The sequence below is a fragment of the Peromyscus californicus genome, unplaced genomic scaffold (assembly GCF_007827085.1).
Source record: "Peromyscus californicus insignis strain IS unplaced genomic scaffold, ASM782708v3 Scaffold_8__1_contigs__length_139910024, whole genome shotgun sequence".
Taxonomy (NCBI): Eukaryota; Metazoa; Chordata; class Mammalia; order Rodentia; family Cricetidae; genus Peromyscus; species Peromyscus californicus.
In genome coordinates this window covers 99,695,300-99,722,468 of record NW_026294606.1, presented here as the reverse complement: position 1 = coordinate 99,722,468, position 27,169 = coordinate 99,695,300, and the positions used below count along the sequence as shown (strand labels likewise).

The window sequence follows — 27,169 nt, the reverse complement described above, 5'->3', positions numbered from 1 at the left end:
TTTTGTACTTAGTTGAGCAAAGGGAAGAGCTGTGTAGCATTTACTATTACTACTAATATGTAACAAACACCCCAAAACTTAGTGACTTAAGACAGGAATATATTTATTTAGCTCATGTTTTTGTAAATTGGCAATGGGATGGGCTCAGTTGGGTAGTTCTTTAGTCTGAACTGGGCTTACTCACGCAGCTGGGACAATTGCCAGGCCGGCTGGCTTAGCGTGAACTCTATGGGACCATTTGCCTCTACTCTGTAGTTCCTCAACTTCCAGCAAGCCTACTACCCTTGCTCATGGATGGGTACTGTTTCAAGAGAGGGAGTGAACATTTTAAAGCCTCTTGAAGCCTAGACTTGGAAGTGGTCCATTGTTACTTCTTCTACAGTCTGTTGACATAATCAAGCTATTAGCCAGCTCAGATTCAAATGCTGGGGAAATAGAGGTCATTTCTTAATAGGATCCATCAAATCATGAAAAGAGGTATGAACATAAAACCATTTGAACTTTTGTAAATAATCTGCAGTTAATATTAGAAATATATTTTTGGAAATATTGGGAGTTCTTTATGGCTGGGATTGTTTTTGTTTTGTTTTGTCTTGCTTGTTTTTTGAGGCAGGTCTCTCTATGTGTAGTCCTAGTTGTCCTGGAACTTGCTCTGTAGACCAGGCTGGCCTCAAACAGAAATCCACCTGCCTCTGCTTCCCAAGTGCTGGGATTGAAGGCATGCACCACCACTTTGGGCTGGAATTGTTTTCTCTCTTTCTAATCTTTTTTTGAATAATGTATTTGTTTTTATTTTATGTGCATTGGTGTTTTGCCTAAATGTATATTTGTATGACGTGTTAGATTCCCTGGAACAGGAGTTAAAGACAGTTGTGAGCTGCCATGTGGGTGCTGGCGATTGAACCCAGGTCCTCTGGAAGAGCAGCCAGTGCTCCTAACTGCTGAGCTATCTCTCCAGACCCATGGAATTGTTTTCTATTTGTAATAAATAAGAACTTTGCCACATGTGGTGGCCCATGTCTTTAATCCCAGCATTTGGGAGGTGAACCTGGAAGATTTTTTTTGAGTTCGAGTCCAGCCTATTTTTTTTGTTTTGTTTTGTTTTGTTTTTTGTTTTCTGAGACAGGTTTCTCTGTGTAGTTTTGGTGCCTGTCCTGGATCTTGCTCTGTAGTCCAGGCTGGCCTTGAACTCACAGAGATCCACCTGGCTCTGCCTCCCAAGTGCTGCTGGGACTAAAAACGTGCGCCGCCACCACCACCCGGCTGAGCCCAGCCTGTTTTATATAGCAAGTTCCAAGATAGACAGGGCTATATGATGATACCCCATTGAAAAGAAAAAAGAATTTTGCACCCAGCAAAACTTGATACTAGCAGATATGAAGGACAAATGTCCAATTTGTGCCTCTTCCAGCTTCTTGTCCAGGGAATCTTCAGTTTTGGTTTGAATACATAACTTCAGTTAATTGCAGACAGTCTCTCTAAGATTCCTATGAATGAATGAACAGAGACAAGGGCGGGTTACTGACATGCAAGCTAGAAACATAAACATGTATTTACAGCAGGCAACACACAAAAACAGGAACTGTGTTTGCCTGGTCTGGCTGCTACCTAAACCATCTGCACACATGCCTCTAAAAAGCCACCTAGGAAAACCCAAATCCCAGACGAGGCATGGTGGTGCATGCCTATAATCATGGCACACTTGTAACCCCAACTCTGAGGGGGGTTACAGACAAAAGGATTACTGGGGCTTGATGGCTTCCATTCTAGCTGAGAAAATGAAGCCCCCAGGTTCAAGAACAGACCCTGCCTCAAAAAGAAAAAGTAGATGACCTGGACCAGCAGGTCATTCTTCAGTGACAGGGTCCTGAGAGAGAGGACCAGGAGATCAGATGATAAAGAGAATAGAAGAGAGAGAGAGAAGATATGGAAGTTTGGGAATGGGAGGTCTTGCATAAGCTATGTCTTATGCCAAGTAAGCTTATTAAGCAGTACAACATCTTATTTGTTATTTCCAGGGGAGACATGGGACAGAGTCAGCAAAAACTATCATACAACGAAATAAAGTCAACAAAAAGCTCATCAAACCGTCTTGCACAAGGGGCTATCTCAAGACCATTACAGGTCAAGGACACAGCAGCTTGGGACTGATAACCACGTGTACAGTGGGAAGAGTTGGGTTCTTAGAACCTGAAACCTCAGTTCTGCCAAGACCCAGACCACAGGCCATTACCCACTCTATCAAGCACATTCCTGGTTTTAGAGAAGGAACTGTCTTCCTTTTCCATACATCAGGGCCTCAGGAAAAGCCATGGATCAGCTCAGGACTCAACAGGTGGAGAAAGATAGAAGACAACTGATACCCTCTTTAGGACACCTCTCTCTCTCTCTCTCTCTCTCTCTCTCTCTCTCTCTCTCTCTCTCTCTCTCTCACACACACACACACACACACACACACACACACACACACACACAAATAAGCCAGGCATGGTGGTGCACGCCTTTAATTCTAGCACTTGGGAGGCAGAGGCAGGTGGATCTCTGTGAGTTCCAGGGCAGCCTGGTCTACATAGTGAGTTCCAGGACAGTTAGAGCTGCACAGGGAGATCCTGTCTCAAAACAACAACAACAAAACCTTAAAAAATAGTCCTAGTCAAAGAAATAATCCCAAGGATGCTGAAAAAAGAAGGAGTGAAGGGAGGGAGGAAGGGAAGCAGAAAGGAATGAATAAAGAACGGGAGGGAGGGAGGAAAGAAATACACTGGAGAAAGGTAACCCGCTTCTGGTCTCTGCAGCCCTGCATTGGGGAACATCTGGACTGCATCGTTCTTAGTTGTGGAGGGATGCCATATACATTTGAGGGCTCCGTGTTAAGCTTTTGTGTGTGTGGTGCTGGGGGCTGTGAACCCAGGCCCCCATGTGCTGGGCAAGCACAGTACCATCAAGCTACACCTCGAGCCCTGTCCTATGAATCTAATAGCATTCCAGCCTCTTTCCATTAGATACCAAGAACACACACCCTGCCTCCCCTTCCCCTGAATTGCAACAACCAAAAATGTTTTCAGATATTGTTAAATGCCCCCTGAAGGGCAGAATTACCCCTGGGTGTGAACTTCTTTATTAGAGCTTTTTTTAAAAAAACAAAACAAAACAAAAAAACAAAACAAAACAAAAACTTTCACAATTGTGAAATAAACGTGTGGATTTTTTTTTTTTGGTTTTTTTTTTTTTTTTTTTTTTGGTTTTTCCAGACAGGGTTTCTCTGTGTAGCTTTGCGCCTTTCCTGCAACTCGCTCTATATACCAGGCTGGCCTCGAACTCACAGAAATCCGCCTGCCTCTGCCTCCCGAGTGCTGGGATTAAGGCGAGTGCCACCACCGCCCGGCGCGGCTTGCATTCTTTTTTTTTTTTTTTTGGTTTTTCGAGACAGGGTTTCTCTGTGTAGCTTTGCGCCTTTTCCTGGAACTCACTTGGTAGCCCAGGCTGGCCTCGAACTCACAGAGATCCGCCTGGCTCTGCCTCCCGAGTGCTGGGATTAAAGGCGTGTGCCACCACCGCCCGGCTGGCTTGCATTCTTTATGCCAGTAAGAATCCTACCATCCACAGAGGGCCGTTGGGAGGGCTCATGGGCCCTACACTCATCAATGATCTCCTGCAACAGCTTGGGGCAATCTTCACCCACTGGCTCCTGATTCTGACCCTCAGCTACCAGCTCGTAGATCTTCTTAGAATCACAGCCTGCCATGGGAAAGATAGGATGGGAAGCTTAAGATTTTTCGCTCACGTACTTCTCTCCGGATATTGATAGCTAGGATTAAAATGAGGGACTTCAAACACAGAGAAAAAAAATAAAATAAAGAAAGAAACAAACGAAGAAACAAAAGAGCCTCCAATGACTCTACTAAGCAGTTCGGGTAATTCCTGCATCAGCAAACCGGGGGGCTATGGCAGCACTAATGGGGGTTTTCTGGTCTCTCAGAAGAGGACCCAACCACAACCCCAGCAGAGCCAGCCTTCATGGTCCTTACCTTCAAACGGGATCTTTCCAGTGACAATTTCCCAGAGCACGATTCCAAAGCTAAAAGAAAACCAAGGGCTTGTCAGGTGGCTGACTGAGTGGGCGAAGACCTTGCGGCGCCATGCCCTGTTGAATCTGATCTCCAGAAACCACGCAGAGGCGGAAGGAGAGAAATGTCGCAAAAAGTTGTTCTCTGGACTTCATACATATGCCATGGCATGTGCAAGCCACCCTTCCATACATAACACACACACACACACACACACACACACACACACACACACACACACACACACACACTAAAAAATAAAAAAGGAAAGAGTGGGCTGAACAGACGACGGCAGAGGCATTTGCTGACCTGGGTTCTGCTCCTAGCACCCCATGGCAATTCACAGCTATCTGCAATTCTAGTTCCAGGAGATCAGATGCCCTTTTCCAGCCTCTGTGGGCACTGCATATGCACATGGTACATATACATACAGGCACAACACTCATACACATAAAATAAAAATAAATCTTTTAAAAATTTAAAAATAAAACTAAGGAACTAAGCACGTCACACATTTCTTTTCCCATGCCCCTTCAGCCATTTCAGAAAACTCAGAATTTTCTGGTTACTACCCAACCCCAGGCAACACCCCACCACACTCAGTGCTAGATCAAAGCTAGAACCTACACATATTAGTTAAGTACTTCACCACTGACCTGCACTCCTATCCCCTGTTCAATAGAATTAAGACGGTCCTTGGGTTGGGGATTTAGCTCAGTGGTAGAGCGCTTGCCTAGCAAGCGCAAGGCCCTGGGTTTGGTCCTCAGCTCCAGAAAAAAAAAAGATGGTCCTCAGAGGAGGGGTTCACCCGGGACTGTCCTGACCTCTCTGCCTTGAGTTAGAATCTGTACAAGAACATGCACATACCTATATATTTCAGCTTCTCTGTCGTATACACGATACACATTTTTCAGTCTCTGAGGTGAGACATACGCTGTTGAACTGACTTTCTCTGCTTGAGTGGTTTTTGTCCCCCGACTGATAGAAGCCCGTGTTTCACTTAATTCAAATCCTGCAAGCTAGACAGAAAGATGAGTTAGAGGTAGATGTTGAAAGAGCAAGCTCCGGGGTGGAGGGGGAGAAGGGGGAGTTGGGGTGGCCTTTTCCCTTGGGATTTATTTCCAATGTTGCCTTCAGACTATGCTTGACATTGTAGGTTTGCTTTGTCATTTTGTGCCAATCAAGAGAAACACTATGACAGCACTTCTCAACAGAATGGGCATGGTGTTAGGGAAGATTATCTGAAACAATGGCTATAAGGCCCCTGTATGGTAAGTGTACTGACTAAACTTACTTATCGCTACCGTTAGTTATACTGTATTAGATATAGGGCTTTCATGGTGAAAGACTCAAGTCCAATCAGTAAGGGTGGGGAGGGGGCACAGAGCTGCAACGCGGTTTGATTTTCCCCAGAAGCAGACGCAAAGTGACATGTGGAAAGTCCTTTGTTCTGTCTGTCCTTGCATGGTGTTCCTTGGGTTTTACATGAAAAGTGTGAATTATTCTTGTGAACCCTGAACAGTCTAAAGATGCCATGGCATGACTAAAGGGAGCGCATGCTCTTGCTCCCCGCGGAGCTGACATTAGCATCATCAATGTGCAGAAGGGGAATAGGTGACAAAATCAGCTAGGTACCCAAATCTAAGGGTGAGGTCAAGAAAAGGTTGAGACATACAGATGGCACAAGGTGTGGTTCCACGTGCCTTTAACTCTAGCACTCAGGAGGCAGAGGCAGGCGAACCTCTGTGAGTTCGAGACTAGCCTGGTCTACGTAGCAAGTTCCAGGACAGCCAGAGCTACATAGTGAGACCCTGTCTCAAAAACAAAACAATAGAAGACACTTAGATGGGGAAGGCATCTGAAAGGCAGAAAGGCTCTGTCTATGTGAGGCTGGAAGAAAGAACAGTATCTGTGCACCTGTCTGCTGGGAGCCTGTTGGTGCTGCTGAAATGGGTGTGGAGGTTCGAAAGGAAATGGCCCCCAAAGGTAGTGGCACTATTAGGAGGTGTGGCCTTGCTGGAGTAGGAGACATCTTGTTGGAGGAAGTGTGTCACTGTGGGGGTGGGCTTTGAGGTCCCATATATGCTAAGCCACACCCAGTGTCTCAGTTCATTTCCTGTTGCCTACAAGATGTAGAACTCTCAGCTACCTCTCCAATACCATATCTACCTGCACACTGCGAAGTCCCACCATGAAAATGGACTGAACTTCTGAACTGTAAACCACCTAATTAAATGTTTTCCTTTAGAAGCATTGCTGTGGTCATGGTGTCTCTTCACAGCAATAGAAACCCTAACTAAGACAGAAGTTGGTACCAGGGACTGGGGTATTTCTGTGAAAGTCCGGATCATGTTTTTGTGGAATCTGGACGTTGGGAGTTTGGGTTAGGAAAGCAGTGGAATGCTTTAAACACTGCTTAATGGGCCATGCTAGTAGGAGCATGGAAGACAGTGGTGCTGAGAATGATTTAAGCTGTGGGGGTCTGGGTCAAGAGGTTTCAGAGGAGAATAATATTAATATGTGGCCTAGAGATTGTTCTTGTGATATTTTGATAAGAATGTGACTCCTTTTTGCCCTTGTCTGAAGAGTCTGCCTGAAGCTAAAGAGAAGAGATTTGGATTAATTCTGTTGGCAGAGGAAATCTCAAAACAGCCTAGTACTGACTCTGTTGTATGGTTATTACCGGTCACTCTTATACAGATTTTTAATGAAAAGGAGAAAGCTGAGCAGGATAAATTACAAAATGTAAAATTTGAGAAGAAAAGGAACACCAGGCAGTGGAATGGAGCTAAGTCTATGTTCAAGGAGATAGAGAGATTAAGAAATGGAATAAAGAGAGTGGTATTGTAGAATATTATTTTAAGGTGTGTTACTTTTGTTTGTGTTGCATTTGTTTAACTCTGTGAACCTGTGTCAGAGACCAAACATGGACCATGGAAAAGTACTAGCTAGGCCAGAGAACAAGCCCCTGCCCTAAACCAGATGCCCCCAAAGATAAAGAACAGGTCAGGCAGGTCAGGTAGCATAGCAACAGAACAATGGGCCCTGACCAGTGACCTTACCACCTAGCAGCCTCACGACTTGCACGACTTGCACGTAGCCCCTCACCTGCACGTCCCCCTTCACCTGCACGTACGGCACGTCGTGCACCCCTTCCCTCCTCCCCTCCCCCTCCCATGCTATATAAGCCCTGCTGAGGAGAATAAAATTTGCAGCTTGATCAGAACACACTGTCTTGCTGTCTTCTCTCGTGTCTCCCCCGTCTCTCTCATTCTCTCCCACAGGTGGGTCGCCCCCGTTGATACCCTGCGCTGGTCGGGGCAAACCTGTGTTACTGTGCCTTTCTAAAACACCTGATGGTCTGATAAAGAGCTGAACAGCCAATAGCGAGGCAGGAGAAAGGAGAGGTGGGGCTGGCAGGCAGAGAGAATAAATAGGAGGAGAAATCTGGGAGGAAAAAAAAGAAAAAAGGAGCAGGAGAGAGAGAAGGAGGAGGACGACAGGCGCCAGCCACCCAGCCACCCTGCCAGCCTCAGAGTAAGAGTGAGAGTAAGATATACAGAAGTAAGAAAAGGAAAAAGCCCAGAGGCAAAAGGTAGATGGGATAATTTAAGAAAAGCTGGCAAGAAACAAGCCAAGCTAAGGCCGGGCATTTATAATTAAGAATAAGCCTCCGTGTGTGATTTATTTGGGAGCTGGGTGGTGGGAAAGATCCCACCCAGCTAAGTTTCCAACTTGTGAAAAGGAATTAAAGAAAATCTTAGAGCTGGCTCTGTTGGTGCACACCTTTAATCCTAGCACTCCAGAAGCTGAGGCTGGTGGACCTCTGAGTCTGAGGCCAGCCTGGTCTACAGAGCAAGTTCCAAAACAGCCAAGCTTGGGCAGTGAAGGAAACCATGGAAATCAGGAAGCTAGTGAAGATGTAATTGAATGTTCTAGCCCCAGAAAGCAGCAGAACTTGGCAGCTTCAGCCATGTGGTTCTGGAGTTAAGGATAGAAGAAAGGGGCTGTGAAATCTGCCTCCGTGACTAAGGAAAGCTGCTGAGGCCAGGCATGTGTCAGGGGTGTCCCTGCATGGAGGCCTGGAGAGGCCATTACATGAAGCTATGAAGTTGAAGCCTGGATTACCTTGGAGACTCCATTATGTTGGAGATGCCAGAGCATCAGCAGGGAATACTAATAGGGAACAGAACCAACCAAAGAGAAAGAAGTGTGTTTCAGTCAACAAAGTTGAAAGAAGTTGGAGATCTGAAGACTGCTTTGACATCAGACATGGAGATGAAGAGTTTGGAGCTGGCCCTGCTGGTTCAGTATTTCCCTACTATACTCCCTTCCCTATGTTTTGGAATGGTAATATATATCCTCTGCCATTATATGTTGGAAATATGTGACCTGTTTTTTGATTTTGACTTTACATGGGATTACAGTTAAGAGATTGCATGAATCTCAGGAAAGACTTTGAACTTTGGTCTTTTAAACATTGTTGAGACTGTGATAGACAATGAAATTGTCTTTTGAAATTGGACCTAATGTATTTTTGCATTATGATATGGCTATAAGCCTTTGGGGGCCAGGGAGTGGAATGTGGTGGTTTGAAAGAAAATGGTCCCCAAAGGGAATGGCACTATTAGGAGGTGTGGCCTTGTTGGAGTAGGTGTGGTCTTATTGGAGGAGGCAGGCTCTGAGGTCTCATATATGCTCAAGGCACAGCCAGTGTCTCATTTCATTTCCTGTTGCCTGCAAGATGCAGCACTCTCAGACACTCTCCAGCACCATGTCTGCCTGCACACGGCCATGTCTCACTATGATGATAATGGACGGCACCTCTGAATTGTAAACCACCTAGTTAAATGTTTTCCTTTAGAAGCGTTGCTGTGGTCATGGTGTCTCTTCACAGCAATAGAAACCCTAACTAAAATAAGGGGAAAGCTCAGAAAACTCGGCAAAGTGGTACTGATCCTGGTTGGATGCTAATCTGGAAATAAAGCTGTCATAGCAAAGAATGTGGACGATGGCACCTCAGCCACCCCCCCCCCCCCCACAGCCATGTTCTGGTGGCTGGAATTGACAGCTGTCTCTGGCAAAGTGACAGCAGTCATGGGTAAGAGGAAAACCACCAAGAGGTCAGATTAAGTCTTTTGTGAAGTCTATGATTACAGTCACCTCATGCCCACAGGGTACTCTGTAGATATCCACTTTGAAAGAAGGGTCACCAACAGGGATGATTTCTGGGACCCAGCTCTGAAACTCAAGGCCAGTGGGAGTCTGAAGTCAAGTTTGAGGAATGATATAAGATGGGCATGATCATACGGTACTTTCAGAAGCTTCAGTTTTAGTTGTATTTCTGTTTCCATCTCTTTTTTTTTTTATTTTTTTTGAGACAGGGTTTCTCTGTGTAGCTTTGTGCCTTTCCTGGAACTCACTCTGTAGCCCAGGCTGGCCTCGAACTCACAGAGATCTGCCTGGTTCTGCCTCCTGAGTGCTGGGTTTAAAGGCATGTGCCACCACCGCCCGGCTCTGTTTCCATCTTTAAAAATTAAAAGAAAAAGAGAGAGAAGTATCTATGGATGACAAATAAAATACCCTTTTTTTTTTTTTTTTACAATTTTAGGGTTTTGGACAATGAGTTAACAAACCCCTCTCTTCCTCTGAGCAAATGAAACAAGTTATGGTAGATTTTCAGCTAACCTTTGGCTCTGTTCCCCTAAAAAACTGATACAGGTTGACTATCACATGCTTCTTAGTAACCTAATTATAAAAATGATTGGTGATATACAAATTGCTTTGGGGTAGGGTTTGGAGGATCATAAATACCTCATAGGCATGCTGTACTTTGTAGCAATCATTATACATGGGAACTGGCTCATGCCTTGCAGGGCCAGTGGAAGATATGTCTGTAGAGCTATAAGAGACATTGACTCTTACAAGTCATGAGACTTCTAAATCTGGCTGGCTCCATACCCACCTAATGGGAACCTCTTTCTTTAGCAACTGGTAGGAGCAAAGCCAGTATCTCCTGGATGAATGTGAAGACTCCCACTGGAGAGAAGGGGTTTTGATGCTGCTATCAAGGTATGCTCCCTGTGAGATTCTTGTAAGTGACCTCGAATGACAAGTGTGGCCCCAGGACAATTCTCTGAATCTGAATGCCTAGTTGAACTTAAGAAGTTCCCCTGGTAGGTATTGCAGTGATGTAGAAGTGGTGTCTAAGTGTCTAAGAGAAATGACTCTTAGCTCATCCCTGCTCTGAGGGATGGTAGGAAGATCAGCACATTGGAGTGGGAGACTTACAAGGGCTAAGTCTGTTCTGTGCTGGGCACCCAGAAAGCTGTACAAACGGGAGAAGAGGTGCACTCAGTTCTAAAATCTAGGAGAGAGAGAAGAAGGCACAGCCTTTCTGCAAAACTCTCTTCTAGCAGCAAACCATTGCTAGCTCCGACCAACCCAAGGAGCCCTTGGAAGATGTGCTTACCTTGACGTCATAGCCTCCAGTTACCAGGAAGCTGGAGCTGTTGATGTTTCTGTGCAGTTGGAGTGTTTCTGAGTGGTGTAGCCTGATGGCAACCAAAGGTAGGGTATATTAATAATCTTGACATAAACAGTGTTTAATGGGATAAATGAGGCTGACTAGTACCCTGCCTTCCATGTGGGCAGCTATCTGTGGACAACCTAGAAAAATGCACCTGCCCAGAATCAGAGTCTGCAGTGAAACCGTGGAAAGAAGGGAAACTATCCGGGGCTTCCGGCCCGTTCTTCCACCACCTCTGAGATCATCAGTAGTGTGGGCAGACTCTTCACGTTCTTTTTTCTTCAAGACAGGATTTCTCTGTGTAGCCCTGGCTGTCTGGGATTCACAGAGATCTGCCTGTCTGCCTCTATCTTCTGGATGCTGGGATTAAAGGTGTGCACCACCACTGCCTGGCTAGATGCCTCCGGTTCTTTGTGGTACCCGTTTAACCCTTTTGCTACCTGTACAAGCCTTTGGCTGCTCCCAGGACTAGGAGGATGCGCACACTCATTGTGAGGTCCTTTTCTTTATCCAGCAGTTCCCTCAGGGTTCCAAGCTCACAGTACTCCATGACAATGGAGAATTCAGGGGGCTTCACTATGGAAAAGAAGCAGACACCATGAAGATCAGGACTCCCACAGCCACAAATCCCTTCTCAGCTTCTCCCTATAGAGATACATTCTGCTCTAAAGTGAGCCCCATTTCTCCCCCAGTGTAAGACCAACCTGATTTTAAAGTACAAAGTCTCACCTGAAGGGGACTTTAGTGACACTTATTCTCTTAGGTGGTGGCTGAGGTGACTTATTCACCTTGGATGTGTTATTTCTTTTGTTTCTAGCCTCTGACCCGGGACCTTGACTTCTAGCCTGAACTCTCCCCACCAGTCCCTTTTGCATACACTCAGATTAGGTTGGACTTAGGCTGTACAGTAATTTCCAGAAGGGGAGGTGTTTTGTCCTCTTTCTAGGCAACAACAGCAAAAATGATCAGCAGGGAAGTCCATACTGTGAGAGAAAATGTAGTCACATTAACACTTGGTTTTTGCTAAAGGATAAGAAACAATTAAAGTCACATTAGAAGAAATATAAGGGGATGGATGTGGTGTACCACTGTATTGATCACTCAGGAGGCAGCGGCAGGCAGATTTCTGTGAGTTCAAGGCCAGCCTGGTCAACAAAGCAAGTCCCAGGCCAGCCAGTGCTACTTAATTAGAACTTGTCTACAAACAGTAAACAAGCAAAAAAGAAAAGAAAGAAAACAAAAACAAACCCTTGACTCAGGCTAGCATCTCAACAGCCATATTAGTTCAAAGAAGATGGGAACTTACATCTTGAAACACAGAAAATAATGAACATTGGTAATAACTTCACTGTTCCCATCGAGGGGTCTTGATGGGGTTTATTTTCTCTGTCAGTTAGAGAATTAAAGGGCAGGAAAAGTCTTGGGTGAGACAGGCACGTTGGGGGAAAATCTCAAACACAGAAGACAGAATCAGCCAGTGAGGAAAGGCTTTTGTTAGGAGTGAGGAAGCGTACACACACACACACACACACACACACACACACACACACACACACACACACAGCAAGCATACAGAAAGATCCTCTGCAAATCAGAGAGAGGACTTGGGAGTCTGAGAATCCAGTCTCTTCTCCAGGGCTGGTTTTTAATGTCTTTGAAGGGTATTCCTCTCCTAATTTGGGGTTGGTCAGTTTGAACAAAGACAGGATTAGCCCACAACTGTTGTGTAAACCAGGGTTGGGGAGGTGTAGCATGAGTGAGCAGGTGTCCTACCGGTAGGAGAGAAAAAGCCTGCCAAGCCTTTGTTTTAGGCTTTTGTCTCAGGTCAGGAGAGTGAGGAAGGAGCTGGCCATCTTAGAAGTCTTTTACCTAGTCATGGCCCCTCTCCCTTGTCTGTCTACCTATCCCAGAGTCTGTCTAACTCTTAGTACCTCATACTACCCCATGAGCTGCTCTTAAGAATGTAACATAGCCGGGCGGTGGTGGTGCACGCCTTTAATCCCAGCACTCAGGAGGCAGAGGCAGGCGGATCTCTGTGAGTTCGAGGCCAGCCTGGTCTACAGAGTGAGATCCAGGAAAGGCGCAAAGCTACGCAGAGAAACCCTGTCTCGAAAACCAAAAAAAAAAGGATGTAACCCAGTGCTCTGTGGGGCCTGCCCACCTTCCTAACCTGACTCCTAAAGATGTAAGGTTTTTTTCTTTTTTGTCTTTTTTCAGGATGCTGGCTGGAGCTTAAGTACGCTTCCTCTGGTACTTGAGCCTTTTTACTGTCTCTAAAGTTGTCCTCCCCACCATGTGGCTGTTTGTCCACCATGTGGCTGTTTGTCCACCATGTGGCTGACCTCCATGCCTAACTCGAACCGCACAACTCTCGTTCTAACCTCTGAAGTGCTCATCTGTGAATCTATAATTAACTTCTCTTCAAAGCTCAAAAAATAAAAAGCAACACATCAAAAGACAGACAGCATCTTCTAGGCAGTCAAAAGTCTGACCAATCCCAGAAGCCTCCTTACCTGCTTCATCAATGCAAATCCCAAATATCCGCAAGATGTTGGGGGAATCAAATTTCTTCATGGTTCTGATCTCATTATTGAAAGTGTGCCTCACTATTCTAGGAGAGTGAAAGGAGAAATTAGCATTTGGACTCTGAAGGTCCCTCAAAGAATGTACAGAGTATAGCAGGGGCTCATTCACACTAAGTGTGAGGCTCCAAGAAAAAAATGGCATTTGCCCAAGATCTGTCAGGCAGGCAGAGCAGGACCAAAACATGGAAACTGACTGTATTTCAATGTGCTAGCAATGAAAAGTCTGAAAACAAAATTAAGAGAATCTTTTGCAATAGTATAAAAATAGCAAAAATCTTAGGAAGAAACTTAATAAAGCCAGTCATGATGGTACATGCCATCAATGCCAGTACTCTCAAGGCAGAGGCAGGAGAATCTTTGTGAGTTCCAGGCCAGCCAGGGCTACAGGACAAGCAAGCAAACAAACAAACAAATAACAATAACAATAATAGACCCTTCCACCCTCCACTCCCCACCCCCCACCAAAGGTCCAATCAGTATGTTCACTGATCCAAAGACAGATAAATTGACCCATGGGACAGATCAGCAATACAGAAACTAGACAGATGTTTATACAATAAGTGTGGTGCTGCCCATCAGTGGGGGAAAAGATGGGTTATTTAATAGGTAATATAGAGAAGACTGACTTACTCTGTGGATGAAACCAAGACTATACCCTGCATAATATCACATATAAAGACTGATTGCAGGAGGATTAAAGTCTAAACTTTAAAAAAAAAAATTGGAGGCTGGAGAGATGGCTCAGAGGTTAAGAGCACTGGCTGCTCTTCCAGAGGACCCAGGTTCAATTCCCAGCATTCACAGGATGGCTCACTACCATCCACAACTCTAGCTCCAGGGGATTCAATACCTTCTTCTGGCCTCTGCAGACAGACACCAGGCCTGCAAGTGGCACGCAGACACACATGTAGGAAAATTGTCCATACACATAAAATAACAATAAAAATTTAATAAGAAAAAACCCACAGAAATTGCAAATGTGACCGAAGAGAGGGCAGAAGATATGAATGGGTGATTTACAGAAAAGGAAGCCCAACAGCTGTTGTGAGTGGTGCAGCATGGTGTGCACTTACCCTGTGGGAAGACACAGGAAGACAAAAATCCCATGTTCTCTGTCATATGCAGATCCTAACTTCTAATGTTCGTATGTGTGTACATAAGGGGTTGTGAGAAAGGGTATAGACTATGAAACTAGAGAGGTGATCACAAGAAGGGAACAGGGGTGTTGAGAGAAGAGGGGAGGGGCAAAAGGTCACATGACATGACAATGGAAAGTGAGGCTACTGGGGGGAGGAGGGCTCAAGAGAGGGAGCAGAGATGGGGAAAACCAAACGGTATTTGAAAATGCCGTGATGAGTGGATGGAGAGATGCTCAGTGAAGAGTGTGCATACGTTCCTGCCGAGGGCCTGAGTTTGGTTCCCAGCACCCACGTCGGGTGCCTCACAATTGCCTGTCACTGCAGCTCCAGGGAATATGATGCCTCTGGCCTTCGTGGACACCTTCACTCAGATGTACTTACTCACACACATACATAGTAAAAATAAAATGTCACAATGAAACCAAATTCTTTTTTTTTTTTTTTTGAGACAGGGTTTCTCTATGTAGACCCGGCTGCTCTGGAACTCACGCTGTAGACCAGGTTGACCTCGAACCCACAGAGATCTGCCTGCCTCTGCTTCCCAAGTGCTGGAATTAAAAGCCTATGGCAACCATGCCCGGCCCAAATTCTTTGTAAACAAATAAAAATTTTAAAACTGCAATGGCTAAGCACATATAAATAAATGATCAAATTTATTAGTAAATGGAGAAATGTTTTCAGATCTGATCTCACTTTACAAAGATAAAACAAACTTAGAAACACCAGGGATCAGTCAGTATATGAAATACAGGCATCTCAGGTACTGCAGGTGGAAGGTAGGTATATTCTAAGAGCTTCCTGGTAGTACTTAGCCAGTTTATATATGTGGAGCCTATGAGCCAACAGTTCCTATCTGGGAGTTACAGTCCAAAGAAATTTTTGTACAAGTGTTGGGGGTGTAGCTAAGTGGCAGTGTTTGCCTCCATGTGTAAAGTTCAGGGTTCGTTTCTGGTACCTCAAAATTGCCATACAGATTCATTAAGGGCTATGTATGGTGGCATTATTTCCAGCTGGAAACAGATGGTTTACATCGTGGGAAATAGATGAAATGTGGACTGAGATACCAAATGATTCACTGGATTTACTTCCAATAAAAGGACTCCATGTTCCATGATGCTGAATCAAGAAAGTGAGGTTAAGTAGACATGCTACTTTGTCACCTGTGAAACATTAAAACTGTATAACACAGTAACAGCAGAGTATATTTTACAGAAAAACACAAGAATAAACACTAGAATTATTGTGTGTGGAATTCCCAGCACCACACCAAAAAGAGAATTATATGTGGAGGGGATGAAGAATTGACAAACAGGATTACAAAGTTACAGATTCTGTTATTGTTTTGAGACAAGATCTCTATGCAGCCCTGGCTAGCCTGGAACTCACTATATAGACCAGGCTGACCTTGAACTTAGAGATTGCCTGCCTTTGTCTCATAAGTGCTGTGATTAAAGGCATGGCACCACTATGGCCAGAAAAGAGTAAAAATTCTGAAAAATACATAAAGCTGTGAGTAAAAGGGAGAAAGTCCTAGAGTTGAGGAAGAGAGCTGAGTTCAATGTTAGCCTGTCTCTTTTTCTTTTGTGTACATGAGTGTTTGCCTGCGTGTATGTCTGTGCACCATATGTGTGCCTGGCACCTGTGGACTAAAGACGATGTCAGATCCCCTGGAATTGCAGGTACAGATGTTTGTGAGCTGTGATGTTGGTGCTGAGAACTGAGCCTGGGTCCCCTGTAAGAGCAACAAGCCCTATATTGAGCCAATTTTCCAGTCCAATAACCTCTGTTTCTTAATAATACAGATTAAGTCATTTAACCCTTTAGAGCCTGATTCCCCCATTTACTAACGGAGAAAATATACTTCTCCTCCTTGGGAAGTTACAGAGAGTAAGTGTTGAGCCATCTGAGAGTCATACACTACAGCTTACCCACCCAACACTTCCGGCTTGGGGGTTGTTGAATACTTTGATGGTGACTGGAGATCTGTGGTACTCTCCTCTATAAAGTGTGCTCAGGTTATTTTTCTTCAGTAAGGTCCATGGAGATCTGACAAGATGTTCCTTCTTAATCTCCTTGATTTGCTCCTGTGGGATCTCCTGTGTGGGTTTTAGTGAGCCTGAGACAGAAGGGGATAACAAGTCAGTGTGCTAAGAAGGTGTTGTTAGGGAAGTGGTCTCTTTTTTTTCTTTTCTTTTTTCTTTCTTTTTTTTTTTTTTTTTTTTTTGGTTTTTCGAGACAGGGTTTCTCTGTGTAGCTTTGCGCCTTTCCTGGAACTCACTCTGTAGCCCAGGCTGGCCTCGAACTCACAGAGATCTGCCTGCCTCTGCCTCCCGAGTGCTGGGATTAAAGGCTTGTGCCACCACCGCCCGGCCTTGTTTTTGTTTTTTTTTTAATATTTATTTTTATTTTATGTGCATGAGTGTGTCCCTGCATGTCTGTATGTGCACCCATGCAGGGCCCTAAAAGGCAAGAAGTCATTGAATCCCCTGGAGCTGGAGTTACAGGTGACTGTGAGCCACCATATGGATGCTGGAACTGAATCTGGGTCCTCTGCAAGAGTGGGGACATTTTTAACTGCTGAGCCATCTCTCCAGCTCCCATCCACCTTATTTTTGACAGAAGATCTCTCACTGAATTTGTAGCCTGCTGACTGACTCGAAGGCAGGCCAGTGAGCCCCGGAGGTCTTCTTGTTGTCACCTTCCAGTGTTGAGAGCCCAGGTATGTGCCACCTGCCTGTTTCTTTTTTTCTTTTTTAAGCAGATGCTGGGGATCCAAACGCAGGTCATCATGTTTGTGCAGCAAGCCCTTTACCCACGGAGCCATCTCCAAAGCCCTTCATTTGAATTTCTTCTGGACATTCAGTAAGTGGATTGAAGCTTTAATGCTCTACAGTTTGGATGTTGAATGTCCCCAAAGGCCAATGTGTTAAAACTTTGGTCCCCAGGATGGTGCTATTGGGAGGTGGTGGAAACTTTTAAGACGGGGACAAATGGTGCCTCCTCAGTTATTTGGAGGCATGCTTCTAAAGGGGGTTGGGGACCCCACTCCCTTCCTCCTGCTCTCTTTGTTGCTTCATCACGTGTCTACCTGACAAGCTGGCTTGTCACAGACACAAAAATAATGGGGCTAATAACCAATCATGGACTGAATACCTTCAAAACTGTGAGCCTAAGTAAACTATCTCTCTTCTTAAGCTACTACCTTGGGTATGTTACTGTAACAGAAACTTACTGGATGTAGATGCTATACATGGAGGAAATTATTTATTATTATAATTATTTTTTGCATCCTTTTTTATTTTGTGTTTTGAGACAGGGTTTCTCTGTGTAGCCCTGGCTGTCCTGGAACTAGCTCTTTAGATCAGACTCACCTTGAAGTCAGAGATGCCTCTGCCTCCAGAGTGCTGGGATTAAAGGCGTGTGCCACCATGCCCAGCCTATTTTAGTATTCTGACAGGCACTAGCTATGGTTTCTTGCTGATCAAGAAGCCACTTTCAAATGCTACTCCATGGACAGAAGCCTGGGTTAACTGTGGCCACATCCCCAAACCTGTGAGCTGCTTCCAGCACTATCCAGCAGAAAAACGGAGCAGGGCAGGAGGAGAGTAGGCTGGAGTTCCTAGCAAACAGATGACTTCTAATTTGGGAGCATTCATTGAAACAGGGCATGTGACAACTTACGTTGTTTCAGAGTTTCCTTGATTTCTTCCACGTCAATTCTCATCTGCATCAAGATAGCTCGCATACTTTCATTTCTGCAGGAAAAAGGGGCAACATGCTTAAACATACAGGCGCTAAACATTAAGTGAAAGAGATATGGTTTTAATCTGAAATGTCCCCACAGCTCATATTTTGAGCATTTGGTCCCCAGTGAGTGGCACTATTTTGAAGACTGTGGAGCCCTGAGAAGGTTGAGCCTGGTTGGCAGCAGTAGGTCACTGGGGGTGAGTCTTGGAAGATTATACCCACTTTTGGCCTGGTCTGCTTTTTTCTACTTCTGCCAGGATGTAAGGAGCCTCGGCTACATACTCACACTGCCGTAGAACTGCCCCATGCCTTTCCCACTGTGATGGCTAGAAAATACTTCAAATTTATGAACCCGAATAAGTCTTTCCTCTCTTATTTTTTTTTTTTTTTTGATTCTGTTCAAGGTCCCAACCTGGCTGCTTTGGAATTGGGAAATTTGTATTGACAGGAAAGTGCTGGACTAAGGGAAGTATCCCAAGGAGGAATCATCTTGGGGGGGTCTCGTGTACTTTGCTTGAATGAGAAATAAACTTATTTCTATAAAACACTGAACTGTTAGTGCTTGATGATTTATTGTTAGTTTTATTATTTTTATTTATGCATATGTGTGCATGTGTCTATCTGACTGTAGGCCGCTCATGTATATGTCTGAGTAGGTCAGAAGGGGTTTTTTGATCCTCTAGAACCAGTATTACAGGCAGCTGTGAACCACCCAATATGGGTTCTGGGATCAAAACATGGGTCCTCTGGAAGAGCAGGAAGTGCTCTTAATGACTAAGCCATCTCTCTTGGCCAGTGTCTTTTTATTTACATCATAACCTAATTTATATTGTGTGTAAATTCGCACCATCTCAGTTTGCCTAGGACTGGGGAATCCTAGGATTTGAGATCTTTAGTTTCTAATGGAAAAAAAAAACCAATGGTTTTTTTGTTTTTCTTTTTTTTTAAATCCATGATTGATAAAATATATAGCCTCTGTAGAGGGCAATCTAGCAATCTATCAAAATTGAAAATATTCATTGTCTTTAACCCAGCGATTAGCCAAGTAATTTCACTATCAGGACTATCTCCTAAAGTTATTCTGAAACACACACAAAGATGCTCATTATAAAATTATAACTGAACAATTGGATACAATTTACATGTTAAATATATATGGTCTGTATATACCAAGTAATACCAGAGATATCTATGGAAATTTATTTGGAAGAATACTCAAGATTATCTATTAAGAAGAGACGAAGAATCAGAATACGTACATGTAAATCTCCAGAGGGTCAGGAAAAAGATGGTGCAAAGTGAGAGTGTGTCTGAGATGTAGAAGAGGTCCCCTGATGTCAAGGATGACAGGGAGATTAACTCCTTTATGCTGGGCCTCCCCGCCCACCCCTGCTCCCTACCCCCAGAGAGGATCTCACTATGTAGCTCTGGCTGTCCTGAAACTATGTAGACCATGACAGTCTTGAACTCGCAGAGATTCCCCCTGCCTCCCAAGTGCTGAGATTCAAGGTGTATACTTCTATACCCAGCTATGCTGGGTCTTTTAAAAATCTTTTGAATACAGTACTATATGAAAGTATCACCCATACAGAAATGTAAAGGGCAGAGCAGGAAGTCAGTCCTATCTTCCAGGTTAATGACTTCCACATGGTTCCTGCCACCCTGGACCAGCATTTTCTGATGATTAGAAAAGTTGGAAGCCAATCCTGTCCTCTAGCTGAGTCAACCTCTCTATAGTACCATAACGCCCACCCTCCCCAATCCCTGAGTCTCTTTCTCATTGATGGTGGGTATTTGATTGGATTACAGATGTCTTGGTTTCTCTTGTTATAAAAAAGAACTCATTTGCTTAAAACTCTCCTCACTTGTCCCCCTTCGATGTCTCCTGCCAACTTAACAGGGCATGGATCACCACCTCCCCATCAAAACAGTAGAACAGTTACTCCTCCGAGCTCAAGCATCTAAAAGGTGTGTCCACGTGTTCTTCTGGTCTAGTTTGCTCGCTGTTATTGTGATACACACCATGACCAGAAGTAACTTGAGGAGGAAAGGGTTTATTTAGCTTACCTATTACAATCTCTCATCCAGGGAAGAGGGCAAGGAGCTCAAGGCAGGAGCCCAGAGGCAGGGACTGCAGCAAAGACCATGGAGGAACGCAGCTTACCAACTGGTATGCTTTCCACGACTTGCTCCATTTGCTTTATGTACAACCCAGGACCATCAACCCAGAGGTGGCACTGCCCACAGTGGGTTGGGTCCTCCCACATCAATCATTAATGAAAAAAAATTCCTCACAGACTTGCGTACAGGCTGACACGATGGAGCATTTTCTCAGTTGAAGGTCCCTCTTCCCAGATGATTGGAGGTCGTGTCGAGTTGACACTGCCCAGCACACCTCCCTGCTCCCTTTCTCTCTACCCAACTCTTCCTACTGGGGTACAGACCCTCTAACTTCTGTGCTTTCTCTATCAAAGAATTTAGGTCATTCCCTCCAGTGTCCTCTTCTCAGACAGAGTTGATAAACTATCCTCCACCCTTGCAGCTGTAGGACACATTTGTAGTCCTGCCTGGTTCATGCCTCTGCCCCTTGGCACACAGGCTGGGCCAGGCGAAGTCACATGATGCTATTGTGGGAACTCTCCTAGTGATCTCTCACCAAAAGGCCTCATCACGGCTGGCTGTGGCCATCAGCCTGTGATTTGCCTGATAAAAAGTTAATCTTGGAGCCGGGCGGTGGTGGCGCACGCCTTTAATCCCAGCACTCGGGAGGCAGAGCCAGGCGGATCTCTGTGAGTTCGAGGCCAGCCTGGGCTACCAAGTGAGTTCCAGGAGAGGCGCAAAGCTACACAGAGAAACCCTGTCTCGAAAAAAACAAAAAACAAAACAAACAAAAAAAAAGTTAGTCTTGTATCAGCTTCCTTTCCTTTTCCCACAAACTTCTTCTATCTTTCTGTGCTTGGGGTTCATATCACTGGGTCATTATTAGTCTAAGAAAGTCATATTTGTTTCCATGTTTCCCTTGTCTTTCCTCTTCGGTGGCCTAGGTTCAACTCTTACTTTCTACCTCCAGCCTAGTCTATGCCTCACTTCTTCAGAGCCTGGCCCTCTGTGAGGTTCAAGGAGGACCGTTCTAGTTCAAGCTGTGGTTAACTCATCTGCCCTCTAATGTGGTCTCCTAACTCAGTCCCTGCTTCCTTTCTGACCCTCAGGCAGGTTGAATTATTGGCTCTAGCTATTGACTTTCAGGTAGTAGCCGTATACAGCCATAGCAACATAGAGGGCCAACTACATGCCTGTGTCTTCATGTGGAGCATTGCCAGATGGCTTGTTAGTGGATGTGGCACAAGCAGAGGCTTGAAACACAGTACTTCAGTTAGGGTCTCCTTCTTGCAATCTCATCTCTGTATGGCTAGCTCCTTCTTCTTAGTCAGGGTGTCCACTCAAATGTCTGTCTTGTCTGTTCTTTCTGAATCCTTGTGTCATTACCCTACCTTGTGGTTTTCATGAGTGTAGAGAAAATTAGCTTCCTATCAGCAGTAGAGTGTTCTACCCAATCCGCATTTCCATAGTTTGCTTTATTTAATTCTTTTTACTGGACAATTTTCACTTTAAGTGAGAGTCCCATAGAAGCTAAGGCTGTAAGATACGAATTGGAATTCCAGATATTACATCAAAGAGTGAACAGAGAAGCGAAGGAGACTCACAAGCAGGTAACACGTCCCCTTCTCCACAAAGGCTTCCCCAGATTTCACCAGCCTCTATCATACAGTAGGATTTCTAAGTCACAAGTATACACCACTGTTCAAAATCCTCCATCATTCCTCTCCTTAGACAAACCAAAGTGAGGCTAAGATGCTCCCTGATTCCATCTGGTCCTCCACTTCATCCCCCAAACCCAGCTTATCGTTTCTCAGCCTCTGGAATACTCACCCATCCTCCTCTGCATCCTGTTGATCTTCCTGCAGCCAGGATGCTCTTTGGCCAGCATTTGAAACAGAGTTCCATTGATCAACCTGAAGCAGCAGCAGGAGCTCCTCCCAGACATCTCTCAGCCTCTCATTCACTTCATGGAAGAGTATCTTGTCACTGCCCGCAGTTACAAACTTCCAAATGCTGGTCTTATTGCTGAACTTTTCTATCTGCTTCCTGGCCTCCTTCAGGACAGCCTCAAAACGGCCCAGGGCAGCAGTTATATCATCTGGCAGGTTGTTCGTTCCTTGGTCCTGGAGCCTCTGGAGAGGCTGGAGCAGGCCATGCACGCGTTTCCCTAGACGCTGGCACTGTTTCCGGCAGTATTTCATCTCTTCACACTTTGTATAGATGAGCTGTCCTAAGGAGATGATCTGTCCCAATTTATCCATCCCTGGAAGAGACCCATAGATTGGTTAAAATCTCACAATCACCCGTGTAGTTATTACTCACCTAATTGAGGGTCGAGGGTATCTATGATCTCAGTGCCAGAAAGGGGGTACTGGTCAGCTAATGTTATATCTTCAGCCTCTTGCAACTCCGTGAGGCCATGTGATGAGCACCTAACTATGGGGTGTGAGTGGTTGGGGGCCTGTGCTGCTTTAGGATGAGACAGGTTTGCAAGGATAGGGTCTCAGGGATCCTGGTATCCTAAAGAACAGATCCTGGGTTCCTGAATAATTGCTTGGAGGAAAGCTGCTGTTGTTGCCAGGATTTCTGCTATGAACTGTGATTGAAGACGCAGTTTCAGCGGTATGAAAGCCGTTATATTTTGGGGTGTTTTTGTCATATTATTTAGCCTATCCTAACACAGATATCCTTTTGAGGTCCTAGAAATACCTTCAGGAGCCAAGCAGGCACCTCAAACCAGTGGAGCGAGCTGACTTAGAATTAGTCTTTATTGCTGCAAAGAAATATACTTCCAGGTAGATGTAGTGGTGCTGAAATCCTAGCACCCAGGAGGCTGAGGCAGAAGGATCACGAGTTCAAGTCCCAGCTACCTAATGAGATCCTGTCTCCAAAAAAATCCAAAGCTGAGATTACAGCTCAGTGGTAGAGTGTTTGGGCAGCATTGGCTAAGGCTCTGAGTGAGTGAGCCTCAGCACAGCTTGAAGAGAAGCTCCTGGGGCCAGGGAGATGGCTCAGTGGTTAAGAGCACATGCTGCTCTTTCTTGCAGAGGTAATTCAGTGTCCTCTTCTGAGCTCTGCAGGCACCAGGCATGCACATGGCACACACATACATACATACAGGTCAAACATTCACACACAAGAAATAATATAAATAAATCTAAGTCTAAAAAATAAACCTGAAAAGCTTCCTTTTAGTTTCTGTGACATGACCTTTCTGTCTTTCACGTCTCCATTTTTGTTGTGTTTTGTTTTGAGACATGCTCTAGCTATGTATCTCAGAATGACCTTGACCTCTCCATCAGTGTGCTTCATTATCCTGGTGCCTCTCTGTTTTTGACAGAGGGAAGAGTCCAGTCGTTCACATCTTTTCTTCAAATCTTCAAAAAAGGCACAAACTGGCCTTGGGCTCATGGTCAGGGAAACCCCTCCAGCTGCATCTGAACACATGCAGAGGTTAATCAGCAAGTTTTCATCTGCTGTTCCACAAGGATAAAGGATCTCTCAGTTTCTCATGCAGTATCAGTGCTGGCCAGAAGAGGGCTCATCGAATCTTTGATACAGATGGCTGTGAGCCGCCATGTGAGTGCTGGGAATTAAACCCTGGTCCTCTGGAAGAGCAGGCAGTACTTTAAGCTGCTGAGTCATCTCTCTACCCACTCAACCACTCTCAACCCACTTCTTGTTGAAGACAGTTTGAATCACGGTCTACTTGAAGCAAAGGCAACTAGAGTCCAGAATGAATGAGAGTTGCCACAGCAGTAAATCCCTTCGCTTACAACATGCTGAGTGCTTTAGAAACACGGTTCCATCCTCATCTTCATTTGATAGATGAAGATGCTGTTCAAATGAGTTCAAAGCCATGGAAACAGATCCAGAAACACCTTTGTTTGTTTGTTTTTGAGAGAGTTTTCCTATGTAGTCCTAGAACTCAATATGTAGATCAGGCTGGACTCCAACTCACAGAGATCTTCATGCCTCTGTCTCCTAAATGCTGCAATTAAAGGTCTGGCTTAAAAAGCACTTTAAATGTTGTTTTAAAGACTTATTGGTTTTGGGGGAGGCTGGAGAATTGGCTCAGTGGTTAAGAGCACTGACTGCTCTTCCAGAGGACCCCGGTTCAATTCCCACCCACATGGCAGCTCACAACCATCTGTAACTCCAGTTCCAGGGGATCTGATACTCTCACACAAACATACATGCAAATAAAACATCAATGCACATAAAATATAAACAAAATTAAGTAAATCATTAAATTTTTTAAAAGTTGATTTATTTTTATTTTACGTATATGAGTGTTTTGCCTGCATGTATGTCTGTGTACCACGAGCATGCAGTGCTTTTGGATATCAGATCCTCTGGAAGTGGAGTTACAGAAGGTTGTTGGCTGCCATGTGCATGCTGGGAATCAAACCTGGGTCCTCTGGAAGAGCAGTCAGTGTTCTTAACTGCTGAGCCAATTCTCCAGCCTCCAATGCCCCAAAATGCCTAAAACCATAGCAGTCTTCTCAATGGCCCAGTGAAACAGATAGGTTATCTTGGCAAAATTTAAAACAACAGAAAAGAGTTATCTTGGGAACTCGGTGAGATAGCTCAATAGTTAAGAACACGTGCTGCTCTCGCAGAGGACGTGAGTGGGTTCCTGGCACCCGTGTTGGTGAGCTCACAACTACTTGCAACTCAGGCTCCAGGGGGCCCTCCACAGGCATACACACACACACACACACACACACACACACACACACACACACACTCATGAAAGAAAGGAAAAAATCCATTTTGAGATCAAATAACAACATGGAGGAAATAATTCCCTGGAACCCCCATCTGCTTTTAAAACGTGAGTCAAAAAGTGAAACTAAATTGTCAGACTGAAACTAAGTACGTGGCAATCAGCAGGTTTTTTTTTTTTTTTCCTTGTCTGCAGGATTCCACCGAGCTGGGCAGGCCGCACAGGCATTAACATCGGGCTACTCTTTAAGAGCTGAGCCGTTGCTCCAGCCTGCTAGGTACTCTTAAAGAAAACCAATAGATTTCGGGCCCAGCCATTCCCTTCTTCCCTGGATGAATGAGAGCAAAGGTGAAAAGTCTGGAAGCAGTCGTAATAATAATTTACTGTCGCCGGGCGGTGGTGGCGCACGCCTTTAATCCCAGCACTCGGGAGGCAGAGCCAGGTGGATCTCTGTGAGTTCGAGGCCAGCCTGGTCTCCAAAGCGAGTTCCAGGAAAGGCGCAAAGCTACACAGAGAAACCCTGTCTCGAAAAACCAAAAAAAAAAAAAAAAAAAAAAAAAAAAAAAATAATAATAATAATAATTTACTGTCAGTCTCTCCCATTAAAAAACATCAGACTACCCGGGCTTGGTGGCGCGCAACTTTAAATTCCGTGCTTGGGAGGCACAGACAGATGTCTCTATGAATTCAAGACCAGCCTGGACCATACAGTGAGTTCCTGGCCAGCCATAGCTACACGGTGAGACCTTGTCTCACTATATTAATAGTCTAAAAAAAAAAAAAAATTAGATACCCTTTTACAAACACTACGTCTTATTTCTTCATCCTTGCATGAAATGGCCCTAGAAAAGGAAGTGGGCATTCATATTAAGAACTAGAATCCAGCTGGGCGGTGGTAGTGCACGCCTTTAATCTAAGCACTCGAGAGGCAGCAGGCACATTTCATCGAGTTGGAGGCCAGCCTGGTCTACAAAACAAGTTCCAGGATAGCGAGGACTATACAGACAAACCCTGTCTCGAAAAACAAAAAAATAAAACAAACAAACAAACAAACAAAACACAAAACAAAAACCCCCAAAACGAAAACAAAAAACCTGAATCATCTGTCCTGGAGATAGATTGTCCTACTGACTACCCACCTACTCTAAGACTTTGGCACCTCTGGGTGAGGTCCCCATTCTTTGCCCCTCTTCAAACCCCATACCTCGATCTCCGTCCTGCTTTGGCAGAAGTCGGCAGAGATCTCAGCAGACAGACAGCCCCTCCAATAGAACCAGAGAATCGAAACCAACTCGCCCCTGAGTTCCGGGAAGTTCAAACTGTGATTCCTTGATTCTCCCGCTTCCTCCAGTCCCGGCTCCCGGCTCCCTGGACCCTGTGGGCTCACCCTCGTGGTCGCGGGGAGGTGGGAGGGAGGAATCGTCCCCTCTGCCCTATGTGCAATTCCAGTAGGGTCAGTCTCCCGCTGCTCCCGGACCGCGGTCTTCTGCCCAGCTGAGAATGCACGCCAGGCCGGAGCTGGCAGGTCCCGGGTCTCCAGAGCCCCTTCCCTCCGGGGCAGGCTCTGCGCTCCCGGTGCCCGTGAGGGATTCCACACACACCGCTGTTGCCGCCTAAAGTCAAAGCTGGGCGGACTCAACCGCGCTGCAGCGGAGTTCTCCCAAGCAACCCGTTGGACAGCCGTTTCTGTCCAGCGTCCTGCTCCGGAAACCGGTGCCGGGTTGACACTCCTCCCCTAGGTTCCTGCGTGACTTCTGCTGGAGGTCTGCCAGCTTCCCACACCGGCTTTCTGGGCAGCTCCCAGTTGAAGCTCCTACCCGTCTCTGGTCCTTTTGCCAAATCCATTAAACAGCAACTCTGAGTACTCCCAGGCCCTCTGCTTGGGACCTCGAACTTAGGGATTGAAAAAATAAGGTTACAGGGAGCCTTGATAACCATTGTATGGGATGACCTGGGAGTCTAGCAAATTATAAAATAAAAAAGTGAGGCTCAGTGAGAGGCTCAGTGAGGTGAGGACCCGAGTCAAGGTGGAAGGAGAGAACTGAACTCCTCGAAGTTGTCCTCTGACCTCCACCTGTGCCCAGGCCCTGGCACGCAAATACACACACACAACAAACACAGTAAATAAATAAAAATAGGAAGAAACCCTGGAAGCACGGAGGAGGTTCCTACAAGTGCTTTGTGCTGGATAATCCTGGGGCAGGGAATGGGGAGTGGGGGCAGGAGGGTAAGGGAGTAGGGGGCTACCCGGGTAGGGGAAAGTCACTTCCTTT

The 27,169-nt window shown here is 45.3% G+C and overlaps 1 protein-coding gene across 3 annotated transcripts; it reads right to left on the bottom strand.

Moving 5' to 3' along the window:
• Window positions 1-82: 82 nt before the first annotated feature.
• Window positions 83-26,579, bottom strand: Mlkl (mixed lineage kinase domain like pseudokinase). Of its 3 annotated transcripts, none has more exons than XM_052729175.1 (11): window positions 26,101-26,579; window positions 21,998-22,430; window positions 18,002-18,075; window positions 16,253-16,436; window positions 13,110-13,207; window positions 11,037-11,172; window positions 10,540-10,621; window positions 4,935-5,086; window positions 4,029-4,078; window positions 3,598-3,738; window positions 83-1,487 (listed from the first exon to the last, which is right to left on the bottom strand). In XM_052729175.1, the coding sequence occupies exons 2-11, from the start codon at window positions 22,426-22,428 to the stop codon at window positions 1,456-1,458; spliced, it is 1,380 nt and encodes a 459-aa protein (XP_052585135.1). In that variant the 5' UTR covers window positions 22,429-22,430; window positions 26,101-26,579; the 3' UTR covers window positions 83-1,455. The 3 variants fall into 3 exon arrangements, with proteins under 3 accessions (XP_052585135.1, XP_052585136.1, XP_052585137.1); XM_052729176.1 differs by having other exon boundaries at window positions 26,284-26,579; XM_052729177.1 differs by lacking the exon at window positions 3,598-3,738.
• Between the last annotated feature and the right edge of the window lie 590 nt (window positions 26,580-27,169).